Genomic DNA, 15692 nt, shown 5'->3' on the forward strand with positions numbered 1-15692 from the left:
TAGATGCCATTTCCTGTATTCTAGTGCATTTTAACACCATATTAGCACCTCTTTTAGGCAGCATCTCTACCTAATAATAGAACTTAGAAGAGGGCAGTTGAGGGTTTTTTCCACCCAAGAGGGCAATTTAGTGTATTTTGGCTCCCAAGAGGACACTTGAGAGCACTTTAGCACGCGTTTTGGCTCCCAATTGGACACTTTAGCACGCGTTTTGGCTCCCAATGGGGCACTTTAGCACACGTTTTTCAACAATTGGACCCCCCCGTCATTCATTAATTATGAACAACATTTTACACAGATGTTAGAACTTTTTAGCAGATAGAACTGATACAGCCACCCAGTCCATACAACCACTCCACACTCGCCACCAAGCAGCTGAGGTTCAGTGCCTTGCTCAGGAGTAACCTGGTCATTAATGTGAGAGTTAGTCATTAATCTTCTGTCTGTGTGGGGTTTTTAAACTGCCAGCCTTTCGTCCAAAAGTCTGCTACTCTGATCTTTGGCTCAGTGTCAGTCGGAAGTGAAATAAATCAGGGAAGGCTTCTTTATTTCTGCTGCAGTCTCTCCTTCCACACCTTCTGGAAGGTCTTTAACCTCGTCCCAGAAGCTAATCAGCAGTGTTGTGAGTGATTTAGAACAGGCCCGCTCCACTCTGCCGTCTGGCTGGCGGTGATAGCGCCCGGGAGAGCTGTTAGAGCTGCCGGCGTGGAACCAACCATGTCCAACAGCACCGCAGAGGACTGACATCTACCACCACCGCTGCTGCTGCTGCTGATCCACCACATGAGGAGAAAACAGCCTGATGGAGAGACGTCAAACCAAAAGCGGCTGGATGAAAGGTGGCGTGCCAAATGAGTCCACTAGTCCGTCTTGGTGGACTGCCAGCAGTACCCAAAATGGAGCTGTGAGCCAATCTGAGCTGTGTAAATATTAATCTAGTCAACGTGGAGAGTTTAATGAGTCATGTTGGGTCCTGTTTAAACAACCAGAGCAGGAATCGCTCCACATGATGATACAGTGCTGAAGAAATCCTGAGACACAAAACATTAAAACCCCTTTCTGTAAACCTCCACCCAACCAAAATGTGACCCTGAAAGGTTCCCAGACTGACTTTCAAAAGTCACAACAACAAGATAAGATAAGATCGACTTTATTGATCCCACTCTGGGGAAATAAGCTCAAGATTCAACACAACAGATAAGAAAGTACACATTAAATAAAAAAGAAAAATACAAGATATAAAAGAAATAGAAAAAAGGAGTTAAACGTACACTATATACTTATATTTTTATACACAGATGGGTTTGATGGAACATTGTATAGAGACATTATTGATCATATTGGAAACATTATTTTTATATTATCATTAAAATCAAATGAAAACAATCTGTGTTCACCCCAAGCTCCACAATCTTATCCAAATATGGTCACGTCTGGCTCCAAAGAACCAAGATGGCGACGGCTATAATGTCAAACTCGAGGCTTTAAAACTGTAGTGACATCAGGGTGGGTCAATTATTCGTTTCATATTCAATATAGATATAGATATATGGGCAATGTTCTGAAATTGATTTTGATATTTAATATGTTGGATTTGTGTGAACAGGAAGACTTCTGTTGAAAAATAAAAATAACCATTATTTTGAAAAATCACATGAAATGATCGAATGTCGGTATCATGCTGTATGGAAGAATCATAAAACTAGAGATTGAGACCATAAACTCATCAGGAAACTGTTTACTGAGCTCACAAATCAATTGAGAAGAGGACTTATTTCTCCAAAAGACTCCATACTATCAGATTTCTTTTTGCAACCGCTGCAGTCGCCCCCTGGTGGCCATTAGAAAGAACGCAGGTTTTCCACATCGGCTTCACTTTTCAGACACGAAAGCTCTGTCCACTTATTATTATACAGTCTGTACAGTCTGCACAGAATGGACGGACAGCAGACAGACGCAGTCTGTCCAGTGAAGGTGGGATTTGTACATTCTTACTTCTTTTTCTCGTCACTGAACACAGAACTGCTGCTGTGCAATCATCCTCTGATTCACTGGGATAAGAGAGCGCTGATTGTTGGAGGATGAGTATCAGAGGAAGTCTGAAGATGTTGGAGTGAAGACAGATGATGTGAAGCGTATCTGCGGCCACATTGGAGCAACTCGAACTCCTCAGACGGAATCGGTCAGGGAAGACCTCACCTTGCACAGGTGTGGAAGGTCATTTAATATCTGAGATCCCCTTCCATCTGATCCTCCTCCTGTATGAAACCTGTACAGCTAACAAAGGACAATGTGTTATTAATCAATAAAGGGAATGTTCAGATTTATAGAAAATATGATTTCTAACCCTGACTGACTCCTAATCTGCTGTATAAACACACAATTGGGCCTTTCTTCATTCTTTGTGTTGCGTTTAAGGTGTGCGTGCGTGCGCGCGTGCGTTCAGGGGCGTGGAGGTGGAGGGGAGTGTTGCATCCTCTCACGTGACCAGCCTCGTCTGTCCTCTCCCTCAGTCCGGATCTCTTTGTTGTGGTTGCAGCTGCTGCTCTCTTTACGCACCGCGCCTCCGCTCCGCCGGACCCTCGAACCGCTTCGTTACCGCGCGGAAAGCAGCACAGCCGGAGCGCCGCGGCCGTCGGTGGGAGCGGCAGTCGGGACGTGGAGGGTCACTACATCCGCCACATATCAGCTGTATCTGAGAAATCTGCCTGAATAGACGCGGGGGCTTCGGTGCGGAGGGAGGACGGATGGCGAGAATGCTGCTTCCTCTCTGGAGCAACCGGACCGCCTCCGAGGCTTCCTGAACGTGAGGAGCTCTCCGCAGATTCCTCCATCTTCACACACAGCCTGCGCTCCCTCCTCTCCAGCCGCCGGAGCTCTGCTGTCAGCGGGGCGCAGCGTGAGGCAGCCGGGCGCTTTGCTTTCGCTTCACCGGGATACATTGTTCGTTTCCACCTGAACCGAGTGGCTTTCTCAGCCGGTGTCTGGAGGTTGGATCATCCCCATCATCATCATGGTGGTGTCAGGCCCCGGGAGCTGTCCCGGCGGGGTCGTCCGGTACCTGCTGTCCGCCTGCCTGCTGTCCCTGCTGCTCTACCTGCCCGAGGCTCGGGCGTCTTACTACCCTCAGAGCGGAGAGTGCAAAGGCAAAGGGAAGGACTGCACAGGTAGGAGGAGTGCTGCTCTGCGCCATGCACCCTGCACACCACAGTAACCTTTATATAACGGATCTGCATGCAGCCGCTGTCTGATGGTCCCATCCGGACTCGGAGGACTTCATAGCGACCTTTGCGTCTCATAAGGTGTCAGTCTAATTATAGTGGCTTTAATATGCGATCAGATGTCTCCTGTCCTCGTTGGCCTGTTTGTGCTCCATCATTAGTTTCCAGCTGACTGAAAGATGACAGCAGTCACTGTCAGTAATCGATATTGTGGCTATAACATGAGTTAATCTCCTGTGTATCAATATCTCTCTGCAGGGAGTTTGTATTGAGTGTACATGTATGAGCAGCATTGTGTCCTGTAGAGGTTTACAAGCATTGGTCCTCAGATAAAGAGAGAAGGGATCAGAAATATTGATGGCTTAGTCAACAATCAATAACCTTTTTTTAACAGTTTTGGTAGACAATGAATCATTTTAAGTTTATTTTGTGAGAGAAATATCTTGTTTTTTTTTTTGTGATAATCTTATAATTCAGTGTCTTTGAATGTCAAGAAATAAATAATAATTAATTATAAATAAAGTAAACATGCTTTATATTATATCTATATATTATATAGATATATTATATACAGTAACACAACAAAGACACAATCATTGTCATTGTGTGTGTGTCTGTAAAGTAATAACAGATTGAACAATAATATGATTACACACACTGTCATACTGCGGTAAACAACAGGGACTGATTGATTCTAATCTAATCAATATTTAATATTTAATAATCTTCCCAGCATTATAAATGTATATTATTGTATAAGTAATTCAACTGATGAACACATTAATGAATCAATAATTATAATATGTATTATTCTGAAATGTGTCATTCTGCACTTTTGATACTAATTCTCACTAATATAACTTTTACTTTGGTATTGTTGCTTTAAGATCTGAGTACTTCAAATATGTTTAATTAAATGCTGCTGTTATATCTTTATGTAATAACTCGTGAACCAATCAGAAAGAGCTGTGAGCAGCAGCTGCATTAGTATTTAAATAAAAAATCAGTAATTGACTGATTCTAGAAAATAATGATCCATATAATAAACAACAACCCCAAAATAATTATTCATCCAGTATTCCTATCAGTCTTATTTTACTGTGCACTTACAGTTTTGGTAACTTTATTAAGCTTTTTTTTTAAATGTTTATAATGAATGTTTTTGGATTATTATTATCTGTATATTAAGATACAGGAATAAGTTACAATACAACAAATACAATAAACAGTTAATAGTTTGGAGACTTTGGGTTCCAGGAAGTTGTGACAGGAGTTTGTGATTACAGTTTAACATTTAAACATTTTTAACAAATGAATTAGAATTATAGTGGATCATCTTGAAAAGTAATTGATAGTTTAGCGCCGGGTGATAAACTTAACACAATATAATGTTTTATTTCAGTCAATGAATTTATATTTACTGACGTAGGTAATCATTGTAAAGGTCCAGTGTGGATTAAGTTGCATCTGATGGTGTAGTTGCTGATTGCAACTCCCTCGCTTTAACCTGCTTATTCCAACCAGAAAGGAGAAACTACAGGGGCGAAAAACATGAACATTCCTATCTAGAGGTTTGGTTTGTCCCTTCTGGGCTACTGTAGAAAGATGGTGGCCTCCGTAGAAGAGGCCCCGTCCCTCTGTGGATAAAAACGTCTCATTATCAGGTAACAAAAACACTACGATTCTTATGTTCAGGTGATTGTACACTAATGAAAACATACCTATAGATATTATATTTCTGACGATAGATCCTCCTCAATGTGACACGCTGGACCTTTAACATTAGAAATGTAAATCTTGTAAAGCTGTATACAAACTGTAGCCAGGATAATGAGAGACAGACATTCTGTAAAATAACTGTGAAAGTTTGTTCATTATCCAGGGTACAAAGTTTTATTTAACAACACCGGGCTGTATAATGAATGCAGGATGTAGTTCCCTTCATGTTACTCATAAAAACAATATATATATATATATATATATCTCCAAACATTATACCAAGGATCAAGGAAATGTAATATATTATTTATATACAGTTATGTTATATACACAGCGACCTGTGTCCATGATGAGTGATATATTGTTTCCAGGCTGTCACTTTAATATTCCTGCATTATATTCTGACAACGCTGTCTGCATCCTGCATTAACATCTAATATTCATAAATTCATTATTGTAGTCTTCCTCTCGTATTAAACATTTAAAAGATAAAAACAGCAGTCATGTAAATGAGTGTTAGCTGTCACTCTGGAGTGTCTGGAATAACCCGCCTCAGTCATGTTTTATTAATGAACCAGTGAACGTCCTCCTCCGGTGCTGCTCACTTTGTTTGCGTTGAGAAATGGAGCGTTTTCCTCACAGACGAGCGCGCTGCGATGCTGATCTCTGCTCTCCGACACTCAACAGCATAATGCAAATATTCTGCAGAGGCAAATGAAAAATGTTCCAAGTCACTAACCAAACCAAACACCTTGATTTTTTAGCACAGAAAGTCTAATTCACACTCCGGCGGCTCCATGCATAGCAATCACCTTGTCGCACCGTACCGAGCCTTGATACCAGATAATTGAGTGCCCTGCTTTCAGAACCGTTGTTGCTCAGAAAACAGAAGAAAGGAAAGCTCTCACAGTCGCAGGAGAAAAAGAACAGAATGGCTTGTGGCACTTTGCTGCGGTGTGCAGGGTTTGAAGGGAAAACACAGTCCTAAAGAAGCATCAAGCATTTATAGCACACCATTATTCACTGGTATTCTGACCGCACTGTCAAACAGCGCGTGGAGAGGATGGCTGTAGTGTTTCTGACGTCAGCTGTGAATTCCTTAGAGAAGTTTGTGTTCACCACGTGCTGCCATCTTTCTCTCCTGCTCAAATATTTGGCACATTCTATATTTTTTGTTTTGTTTTTTGTTTCCGTCTCTTAATACTGTCTGACTTCCTGTCTGCGCCCCATTGGTTCCTACTGAGGACGTGAATCTTTATAAACACAAATATATAGTTTCATGTTTAAAAAAGGTTCAGTTATTTCCTCAAACAGCTGCTCACTGTAATTTTTATCAAACAAGAAGAAATAGAGTGTTTATTTTCAGCAGTGGATGAATCCACATTTGGGGCTCTAGTGAGTATTCGGGGCAGCAGGATGGTGTGTGTGGGATTGAGTTAAAATGCCCTGATCAGCCATAAGATTATGAGCACTGACAGGTGAAGTGAATAACACTGACTATCTGTTTATCAGGGCTCCTGTCAGTGGGTGGGATATATCAGGCAGCAAGTAAACATTTGGTCCTCAAAGTTGATTTGGAAAGGAAAGAAAAATGGGCAGCGTAACGTTGTGATGGACGACTGGGTCAGAGCTTCCCAAACCTGCAGCTCTTGTAGGGGGGTTCCCGGTCTGCAGAGGTCAGTAACTATCAAAAGTAGTTCAAGGAAGGAACAGACAGTAAATGACAGTGTGTGTTCATGGTAATGAAGGAACATGTCACCCAGCACAACAGTGTGGCTCATTGATGTGTTTTTAATATGGATGTCACCAGTAGTGTAGTAGTGCCTGGAGAAGTGGTATACTCTTAATTTATGCCCCCAATTCTTTTTCAGCAAAGGATAAACTCCCTGCTCTGCAGGTAGTATTTGCACATTGTCACTTAACTTTTGCATCTTGACTTCAGGCAGTACGGATCATTATCTAATTAACATTAGCCACAGAAGAGGAGCAGATTTTGCATCAATATTGGCCCACAGGCAGGTGAGATGACTGCATAAAATTATGCATTTTGTGTGAAGTATCCTTACTCCTTACTACATCCACTCATGTCTTTGCCATCCCAGGAAAAAGACACTGCAGAGTGATGCAGAGGGGATTTAGAAGTAGATATACCCAATACCGACTGACTGCGTATACTATGTATACCTGTGTATACCTCGCAGTACACCTCTGGATGTGGTGATGCCAGAAATGTAGTTGATACAGATGCCACAATTCTAGATACCAAAGTAAAAAACAAAAAACAAAACAATAGATCCCATGTACTTCAGTATTACACTTAATTAAAAGCATTTGAACTTTCCAAAAAACAACAGTGGCATGTAGTCCTCAAGTAATACTGAATATAATATAGCTATATATGAACTGATACAGGTTTTATGTGGCTAAAATGAGTTTTTCTGCAAACCCTGTATTCTGCAGTGCTGGCCTCCGTCTGCTGTCAATAATACAATGTCTATGGATAAGAACCTCATACAACCCCACTTCAAAATGTTTAAAATGTCAGTGAGTCGTCCTCAGAGCAGGTCTCTCTGACGATCATTGAACTGTCCCACTCTGGAGACTTTAGTCGGTTGTCAACGTTCTGTCCGGCTCTAATGACGATTGTCGGTAAAACACAGTGAGTAACAATGAGTTCCATCAGTCAGAACCTCTGACATTAACATCAGTTGGTTCGACTGTCCCTCACATGTTTGGGATGTGTACTTTTGTGGTGAACAGAGCTTTTTTTTTGGGACACAAGAATCACTTTCTGGAGGGAACACATGTTCTCTCTCTGTATCTGCAGTTGAGGTTAAGATTTGTTGTTGGACTCGTTACTTTTAAGTTCCCCGCACTGAAATGTCTACAAATGTTTCTTCTCTCTCCTATCGGCCGGTTGGTAACATCCAGCGACTTATATAATGGACGAACCAGCAGAGCTCTGGACCTTGATCTTGACAAAATATGTGATTTCTTCAGTTGAGTCTGGTTCAGCTTGTGTGAAGCAATCTGAAACTGAGTCTGAGGTTGCTCAGTGCTGTATTTGATTGATGTAGATGCATATTACACATCAAGCAGTTGCTGCCTGTCAATCATAGGAGACGTTGCACTTTTTAAGTGTCTCAGGCTGCTTAAATCTGCCCGAAACATCATACATTGGTTTCTGTGATTGCTTTCTATGAACTTCTTGATTTTTGTATATTCTATATTTTTGGTTATATTAGAAACAAATGTAAATTAAAGCAGCATCACATACGTGAGTCTCCATATACTTGCAGCTGATTGGTTTGTAACAAGAGAAACATACTTGCAATGTGCAATATATTAATGCTCATTTCGTCTGAACAATCCTAAACAAAAACATTCACACTAGAAACAAACTGAGGTATTGGTACCATCTGAGCCAGTCACCACCTTTTTGTTGAGTTTGGTTGAGACCAGTTCTTGAAATGGGACAGTGCTTCTGATTTTTGTCCACATGAGTACCCTTACTCCTTACTCTGCACTGCCACCTCCTCATGTGTAGGTACGCCCCTCCAAACGCTCCGGCAACACTTGATTTTTTCCCATTGGCATCCTGATGATGAGTAAGATGGTTTTAGAAATAAATGTCATGGTCAAGGGCAGAAGAGGGGCAGAATATGGCCTTGTTAAAATAGATTAAAAATGGCAAAAGTATTGGTTTGGGTTGTGCTGAATTAAGGTACTGGCACCTTATTTGGTCCAATTCAGGAACTGGCCCTCTAGCATCTTGGGCCAATCTTGGTAATCCAGCCTGGCAGTCAGAGCTTGTAGACAAGTCACATGACCCACAAAGAGCTTGTTAATAGGACAGAAGAGTGAGAACAAAGTAAATGACAGAGTAAAACGAGCACAACATTGATGTTTTACTTCAGTAGATTTTCCCAGCTCCACTGCTTTCAGTAATAAAATGGCAGAACTTGGCAGAGAGCCTGGATGACCCTGGCAGGTACATCGTGTAGTTATGAAGTGAAAGAAGTCATAAACAAAAGTCTTCATCAGTGTTATTTTTGCCTTAAAACACGTCTGCGGTGTGTACATGAACCTGTTCTCGTCCCACGGAGGAGGACATAACAGCAGAGGTGGTTTTCAATTAATAACAGTCAGATGTTTCTCCACAGAGCAGGGAGCCGATACTTATTCGCAGCTTTTATTTTCGAGCAGTTTTACTTCGTCTGAGCAGAGTTAGATTATATTCCAGGACAGTCAGGACAGAGCCAAGATAAATGAAATCATACTGTATAATTTGGCCCTCTGTGAGGCTTTCAAACACTCGCCTCCTGGGAGATCCTTTCAGAACCCTTTCTGCCTCGGCTGCTCAGTGGCTCGTACGCGTGACGTCTAGTGGAAGGAAACTCACACGGACGACAAACATTCTGTAACAGGCGTGATTAAGATTTCAGCAGCAGCTCTGACATTAGCAGCGCTGCAGATGAATATTGATGTTCTGTCGACACTGTTTACGGTTTACACTCTGCTGAAGCTCCCATCCGGAGCCGCCGATGATGAGAACAACTGTAATCCTGCTGCGAGGCTGCGAACATGGAGGTGAATCAGTGACGAGCACGTAGAGAGCTCTTCCTCAACGTATGAGGGTGAAGAGTGGTTTGTAGTTCAGGCGTTACATTTACTCAAGTACTGTACTTAAGTACTGTACTCCTCTACATTTATTTGATAACTTTAGCTACTTTGCAGATTCAGATGAATGATATAAAATACAATCAACAAATAAATGATGTATTATTATAAGATAAGAATTTATTGATCCCCAGGGGGAAATTCACAAGCTAGCCAGCAGTATATAAAGTATATACATATATATATAAAGTCATTCACATGAGCTCCATCTTAATAAAAAAAATCTAATAATACATCATTATTCAGAAAGGAGACATCCTGTAATGTGAGCACTTTCGGTACTTTCAGAATATTTTGATGCCAATACTTTTGTACTTTTAAGTACATTTTTGAATGCAGGACTAATACTGGAGTATTTTAACTTAAAGGTCCAGTGTGTAGGATTTAGTGGCATCTAGCAGTGTAGTTGCTGACTGCAACTCCCTCGCTTCACCCTCCCCTTCCAAGCATGTAGGAGAAACTACAGTGGCTGCAAAATGCACCAAAAATGTGGATTCTGTAGATCCCTATGTAGATAAAGGACTTTCTAACTGGTTAGGAAACTGTCTCAGTTTAATGCTAAAACTGTTTACAGAAGTGATAAGATTCTGTTTCTATAATAAATACTTATAAATATAAAAAAGGAATTTGACAAAAGCTGAAATCTTGCTCCACTCACCCATGCTTTTATTTTGACAAATTATAAAGTTTATGTCCAGAAATATTGTTATTGGTGATTCTGACTATTAAAAACAGTGAATCATATTATTAACCTTAATACCTCAAACTTTAAAGCCACTTGTGGCTTATACAGGGACTGAAATTGTATTTTTATCTTCTTTCCAATTAGTACAAATTTAAGTAATATACCAGGACTGTTGAATTCTGGGTGAATCTGTGTGTGTGTGTGTTTAACAAGCGTTTTATTTCTCGTAAATGAAGCAGAAACAAACAGATGATAAACGACACAATGTTCTCTCCATTTTCTGCACAAAAACACCCAACCAAACCAAAATATCAATTTATTCAAAACACAGCAGACAGCAGCAGAAACAACATTAATCATGTTTTTGGCACAGAGAGGATTCCACCCCCAGGTTTTTACATATCAGGCAGTTTTAAGTATTTCCACGCAGATTGCTGCTGATTGATGGCACTTCTGTTCCTTTAATAAACACGAGGACGTCGGCGGTGGGTGTTTCTGAGATTATGAGACAAACGCTTTGTTCTTTGATGCTGTCTTTTCTGTGAGAAGTGGAAGTTTTCTGTTCAGATACTCACCGACCAATCACAACATGACAACATTATTCTAAAGTTTGAATGTCTAATGTACATTGTTGCAGGTATTATGGATGAGATACCAATGTCATTGATTCTGCTTATTGATTCCTGATCAGTTTTCTGGGCAACGGTGCAAAGGTGTGCAAACACTCCACTGTTTAACTGTTTCATTTTGGTTTTCTTAGGCAAAGGAGAAATCTGCTAAGCCGCCCTGCGTAGATCTAATGTTATTATCACAGAGGATGGTATGGTTAGGGACCGTTCACATCTGAACTAGGGATATATGCAATTAGTCAACCAGTCGGTTAAACGGTGCTACCCTCGCTAGTCGACACCAGAAATACGAGTCAGTTTAACTAATCAGCATTAGTATTTAATGAAGGTATAACGCTGGTAAACTGTTGTGTCCCTACGCAGCCGTCTGCCACTAGTGGCGTAATGGAACAGTGTAAGAGTGAAGACTGTTTTATCGTCTTTAAATTGTATTGCTGATCAGCACAATTCCAGTCAGAATTTACTAAAACCAGTTATTTCAGCCTCAAGGATTAAACACTCTTTCAGTTTATGATAAACAAACTGATCACCTGATCGCTCATTCTGAGAGAGAGTGTCCCAAAACTAAAGTTTCAGGACAGCGTCTATATAACAGATTATGTTTTCCAAGATTAGATCAACCTGCGGAGGGTTTTGCTCTGATGTCAGTTCACTTTCTTCCGCTGTCGCTGCTCTCCAGCTGAGAAGGAGTTATCCACACATCAGTTTTGGCAAACCAATTATCCGCAGCGCCAGGGGGTGACAGACGCTTTTAATTGTCTTTCATGAGGCCATAAAAGGTATTTGTCAACTGGCTGGACGTGGAAGCTCTAAATGTGCCGTGGTTCTTGGAGTTTAATTAAGCCTCGAGGATAAAACACGGCGGAAAGTCAAGGTGCTCTTTGGGTGAAACCACAGCTGTCTGTCAACTGTCTGCGGAGTCGTTTGTTGTTGTTTGTCATTTGCCTGAAGGTTCGCAGGTTGAGTCTCTGCAGTTCCATTCAGCTCAGTGAATATTTGAGTCTGAATATCAAAGAATGGGTCATGTTCTGAAAAGATGGTACAGGTCTGTCTCAGTTTATCACATTAAAACATACAGTCTGTACCTTCTGCCACTAGGATGTTTCTCACATCCAAACAATGAGAAAAGAGGAAGTGTGATGAGGTGGTGAAGCACAATGGGATCATGGGAGTTGTTGTCTTCACCACCATTGGCGTCATTGCAGTCAGCTTCTCCCGGTTAGGATTCCTTCAGTGTTCATGGTTCAGGAGGTTTCTACCGGGAGCCCAATGATCCACAGAGGTCTCCTCCTCTCCAACACAAACAGACCCGCTGATTAAAACCACTAAACACACTGAATAAAGCAGTTCCACCTTAAACACACTGAATAAAGCAGTTCCACCTTAACAATCACTGCTTCTCCCACGCTGTTGGACAGACAAAGGACGTCCCGGAGGGGCTGCGAGCCGAGCTGCTGCTAACGTTAGCTCAGCTTGTTTCTCTGATAACTTAAGATCCAGACGTTGGCTCTCTGCCTTCTGGTAGTTTATACAACATGGAGATTTAAACATCTCCTATTCCAATGTGACGTAATTGAAAGCTTCAGTAAAAGCTATTAAATAGATTCTGAGGTGAGATTTAACCTTCGATTCCATTGCAACATGTTTATATGTGGAATACCGTTTCACATTATATTGTCACATGTGAAATCTATGATATCACATGGAAACGTTAGACATTTCATATAACAACACAATAAATTCTGATTTATTTTATACATAATTGGACATTTCACATGTTGAAACATGAATATTAAGTGTACTTTTGTAAGATTTTTACAAGGTTGCATCAGTCTGTTTATTCTTGTTTCTCTTCCACTCCACTGAATATTTAACAGCTGCATTAACAGAGAGCACACGTACACAAGTAGAGTCTTAAATTTAACATTAATGATTATTTTAATGCACAAAAAGGTTGTGATCGCTGTTGGCTGATTAGGACGAGAACACTGTAATTTTGATAAGTAAATAAAGAAATGATGTGTTGTGGGGATAGTTGTTGCCTACAGCTAGTGGATAGTCATTCAACTGCAAAATAAGTTTTTAAAATCCATCATTTTGGCAGCTTGTGTGAGAGCTGAGAAAGCTCTTGTTAATTGATGCCACTGTTGTGAGGAGAATAAAAAAATTCTCCTGAACTGTCGTATAAAAGAAGGTGACATGATCTGTATGGGAACCCTGGAAACAACAAAACCCACAATTCTGCTTCTCATGGACATCTGAAGCCGGCAGTGTTCATGGAAACACAGGATATCCATCCGCCTGTGTGTGTGTGTGATCGGTGACGCTGCAGTGACTCACAGTAAGGTGATCTCGCCGCTCTTCAGGTGTGTTGTAGCCCGCAGGCCCTCAGAGGTGCTGCCGACACCCCGTTGTCCTCGAACTCGCCTCCGCCGCCCTGCAGCGCCGGCTCCCCGCCGCCACGAAACACTCATGTTTGCACTTCAAAAGAGATTTTACTCAGACGAAGGCTCAGATCAAGTTCACCCTCGAAATGTAAATCTTAACGCCGTCCGACCGGCCGCAGGTGTTAGCGTTTGATTGATCCACCGCTTTGATCTCTCTTTCTTCAGTTCAGGCTGATTCTTCTGGAGGAACGTGATCCCTCTCTTCTCCACTGTGAGGTCAGCGGTCAAAGGTCACGTTGGCTACTGAATAGCATCACTTACACTTTCCTGCTCAAAGACACTTCAGCAGGATTTTCACTTTCCTGTAGATAAAATATTAAAAACAGTTCTTGTTGTTTCTGTTTTAGAGTTAGTGCACAAATCAGTTCTTTTGAGTACTGACAAAGAAATCTCATTTTGACTTAAATTAAAATTTGATGAGTCATTGTAATTTCCTGTGTAGAGTGTTCGTCACTAAACTCACATCCTTAAGTACATCTTACATTTATCCTCCAAGCAGTGCAATTTTATTCCCCCTGGAACAAGTTCCAACAATTTCTAGTGAATTATACTGAAAATTCACCACAGTTTTTGCATTTTTCTCTTCTCTCTTTTTCTCCCAGTTTCATTGCAAAAATGCATAAAAACATCACAACATGCATCAACATTTTTTAGAAAAACTTTTTTAGAAATGAGGAATTTTAGGCTGCAACAACCCCCCAAAAAATACGGCAAAATCCAGGGGGGCACTCACTAACCCTTTATATACAATTTATAAAACAGACCAAGGCATCTCTGCAGCACTACAGTACTTCATTATAATGCTTTTTGTCACATTTTACCTCTATCAAAACATTGCTGCTTTTATGATTTGCATATTACATTTGACTGTATTTTGATAATATTTTTATGAATTGTGCAGCCCTGCTAGAAACTGCCGTTTGCATTTTCTTGTTAAGTATGATAGTGATGGAGCTTTCTTGTACTTGAATGTTGAGGTGTCCCTCCGATGAGAGGACAGTACCAGCGGTGGCACCAAGCCAATTTGAGTTTGAGAGCCCTGACCTCCACGCTTGGAGGGGAGGGTGAAGCAAGGGAGTTCAAGACGTCTGGAACAAACCAGAATCCTTGTGCCCTCTGTTAATGTCAGTGCCAATTTAGGTTCACTTTGTGTTGTAGAAAGCGATTGAAGGTCAGTTGTCACCGCCTGTAGCAGCACTGACACTGGAATGATCACAGAAAATCTGAGCAAGGAGCAGAAATGCTGCAGCTCTAATGTGACAGTATTCCTTAAATATTAAATGAAGCAGCATCAGAAGCAGAGACGAGGACCTCCAACATGGCTCCCAGACACCAGACTGAACATAAAGAGGGGATTTTCAGGCACAATGAGGCAGCGGTCTGTGCAGCCCTCATACATACGAGGTAAAAGGAAGAGACACAAACATGGCTTCCATGTCAGGACAGCGTCTCCTGTGCCAGTCTCTCTGCTCTGCATCTTCCTGGATGTTTGGGCGTCAAACCAAAGGAACAATTAAGATTTGGCGACAACCTCCACCCCCTCGCTGAGGAAATTAAAATGATTTCTGTGACATTGGCTTAATGTGTGGGCTGTCAATTACGTGCGGTAATACTGCATGCGTCGATGGCTCTGTAGATTAGGCGTGAATGGCAGGTTTATGAAGGCAGTGAAGTCGCAGAGGCCTCATTTGTCAGATTTAGAGCAACTCAGCCTCCGCGCTGCCACTGCTCTATTTCAGCCAGTGTTTCTCCCTGTGAAACGCAGGCCTGATTGAAGATACACGGCTCATCAAAATGCTAAATACAAGGGTGGTGATTTAGCATCGGTTTGCACGTCAGGACCGATCGCACAGCAGTGTGTGTTTCCAAGCTGCGGGGAGCCAGAATCACTTTATATCTGGAGCACAGCGACGGTACAGTCATTCGTCTCGCTGGCAACAAGACAGTCACCAAAACAGACACCACACAGCAGAGCAACACAGAGTACTGATACAGTAAACACAGCAAGGACTCATTAAAATCACTAAAATGTGACTAAACCAACAAGGTAGAGCCCGTCCAATATGGATTTTTTGAGAATAGACTTATTTTCCACTGATGACTCTTGCTTTCTTAAACAAATATTTTTTTGTGAAATATTCTTTAACATGTTAAATAATTTAACATATACATTGTCAACCAATTCTAGAAATAAATACTGAGAAAATAAAGCATGAATAAAAATGAAATCAATAGCTAAATATCAGCACAACTACAAGCAGTTTTGCATTATATACTGGAAACTTTGGTGGTTATCGCATCGGTCATCAAC

General features: G+C 41.3%; 2 protein-coding genes across 2 annotated transcripts in view; one reads left to right on the forward strand and one right to left on the reverse strand.

The window, feature by feature from the left end:
* LOC127351009 (uncharacterized) overlaps positions 1 to 15692 on the reverse strand; it is a 184041-nt gene that overhangs the window by 58729 nt on the left and 109620 nt on the right. The window lies entirely within an intron of this gene.
* Positions 2226 to 15692, forward strand: part of LOC127351029 (tomoregulin-1-like) — an 86729-nt gene continuing 73262 nt past the window's right edge. Inside the window, exon 1 of the mRNA XM_051378190.1 lies at positions 2226 to 3167. Coding sequence (XP_051234150.1) covers positions 3014 to 3167 — 154 coding nt within the window. The 5' untranslated portion in view covers positions 2226 to 3013. The remainder of the gene's footprint in view (positions 3168 to 15692) is intronic.

The sequence above is a fragment of the Dicentrarchus labrax genome, unplaced genomic scaffold, assembly GCF_905237075.1.
Source record: "Dicentrarchus labrax unplaced genomic scaffold, dlabrax2021, whole genome shotgun sequence".
Taxonomy (NCBI): Eukaryota; Metazoa; Chordata; class Actinopteri; family Moronidae; genus Dicentrarchus; species Dicentrarchus labrax.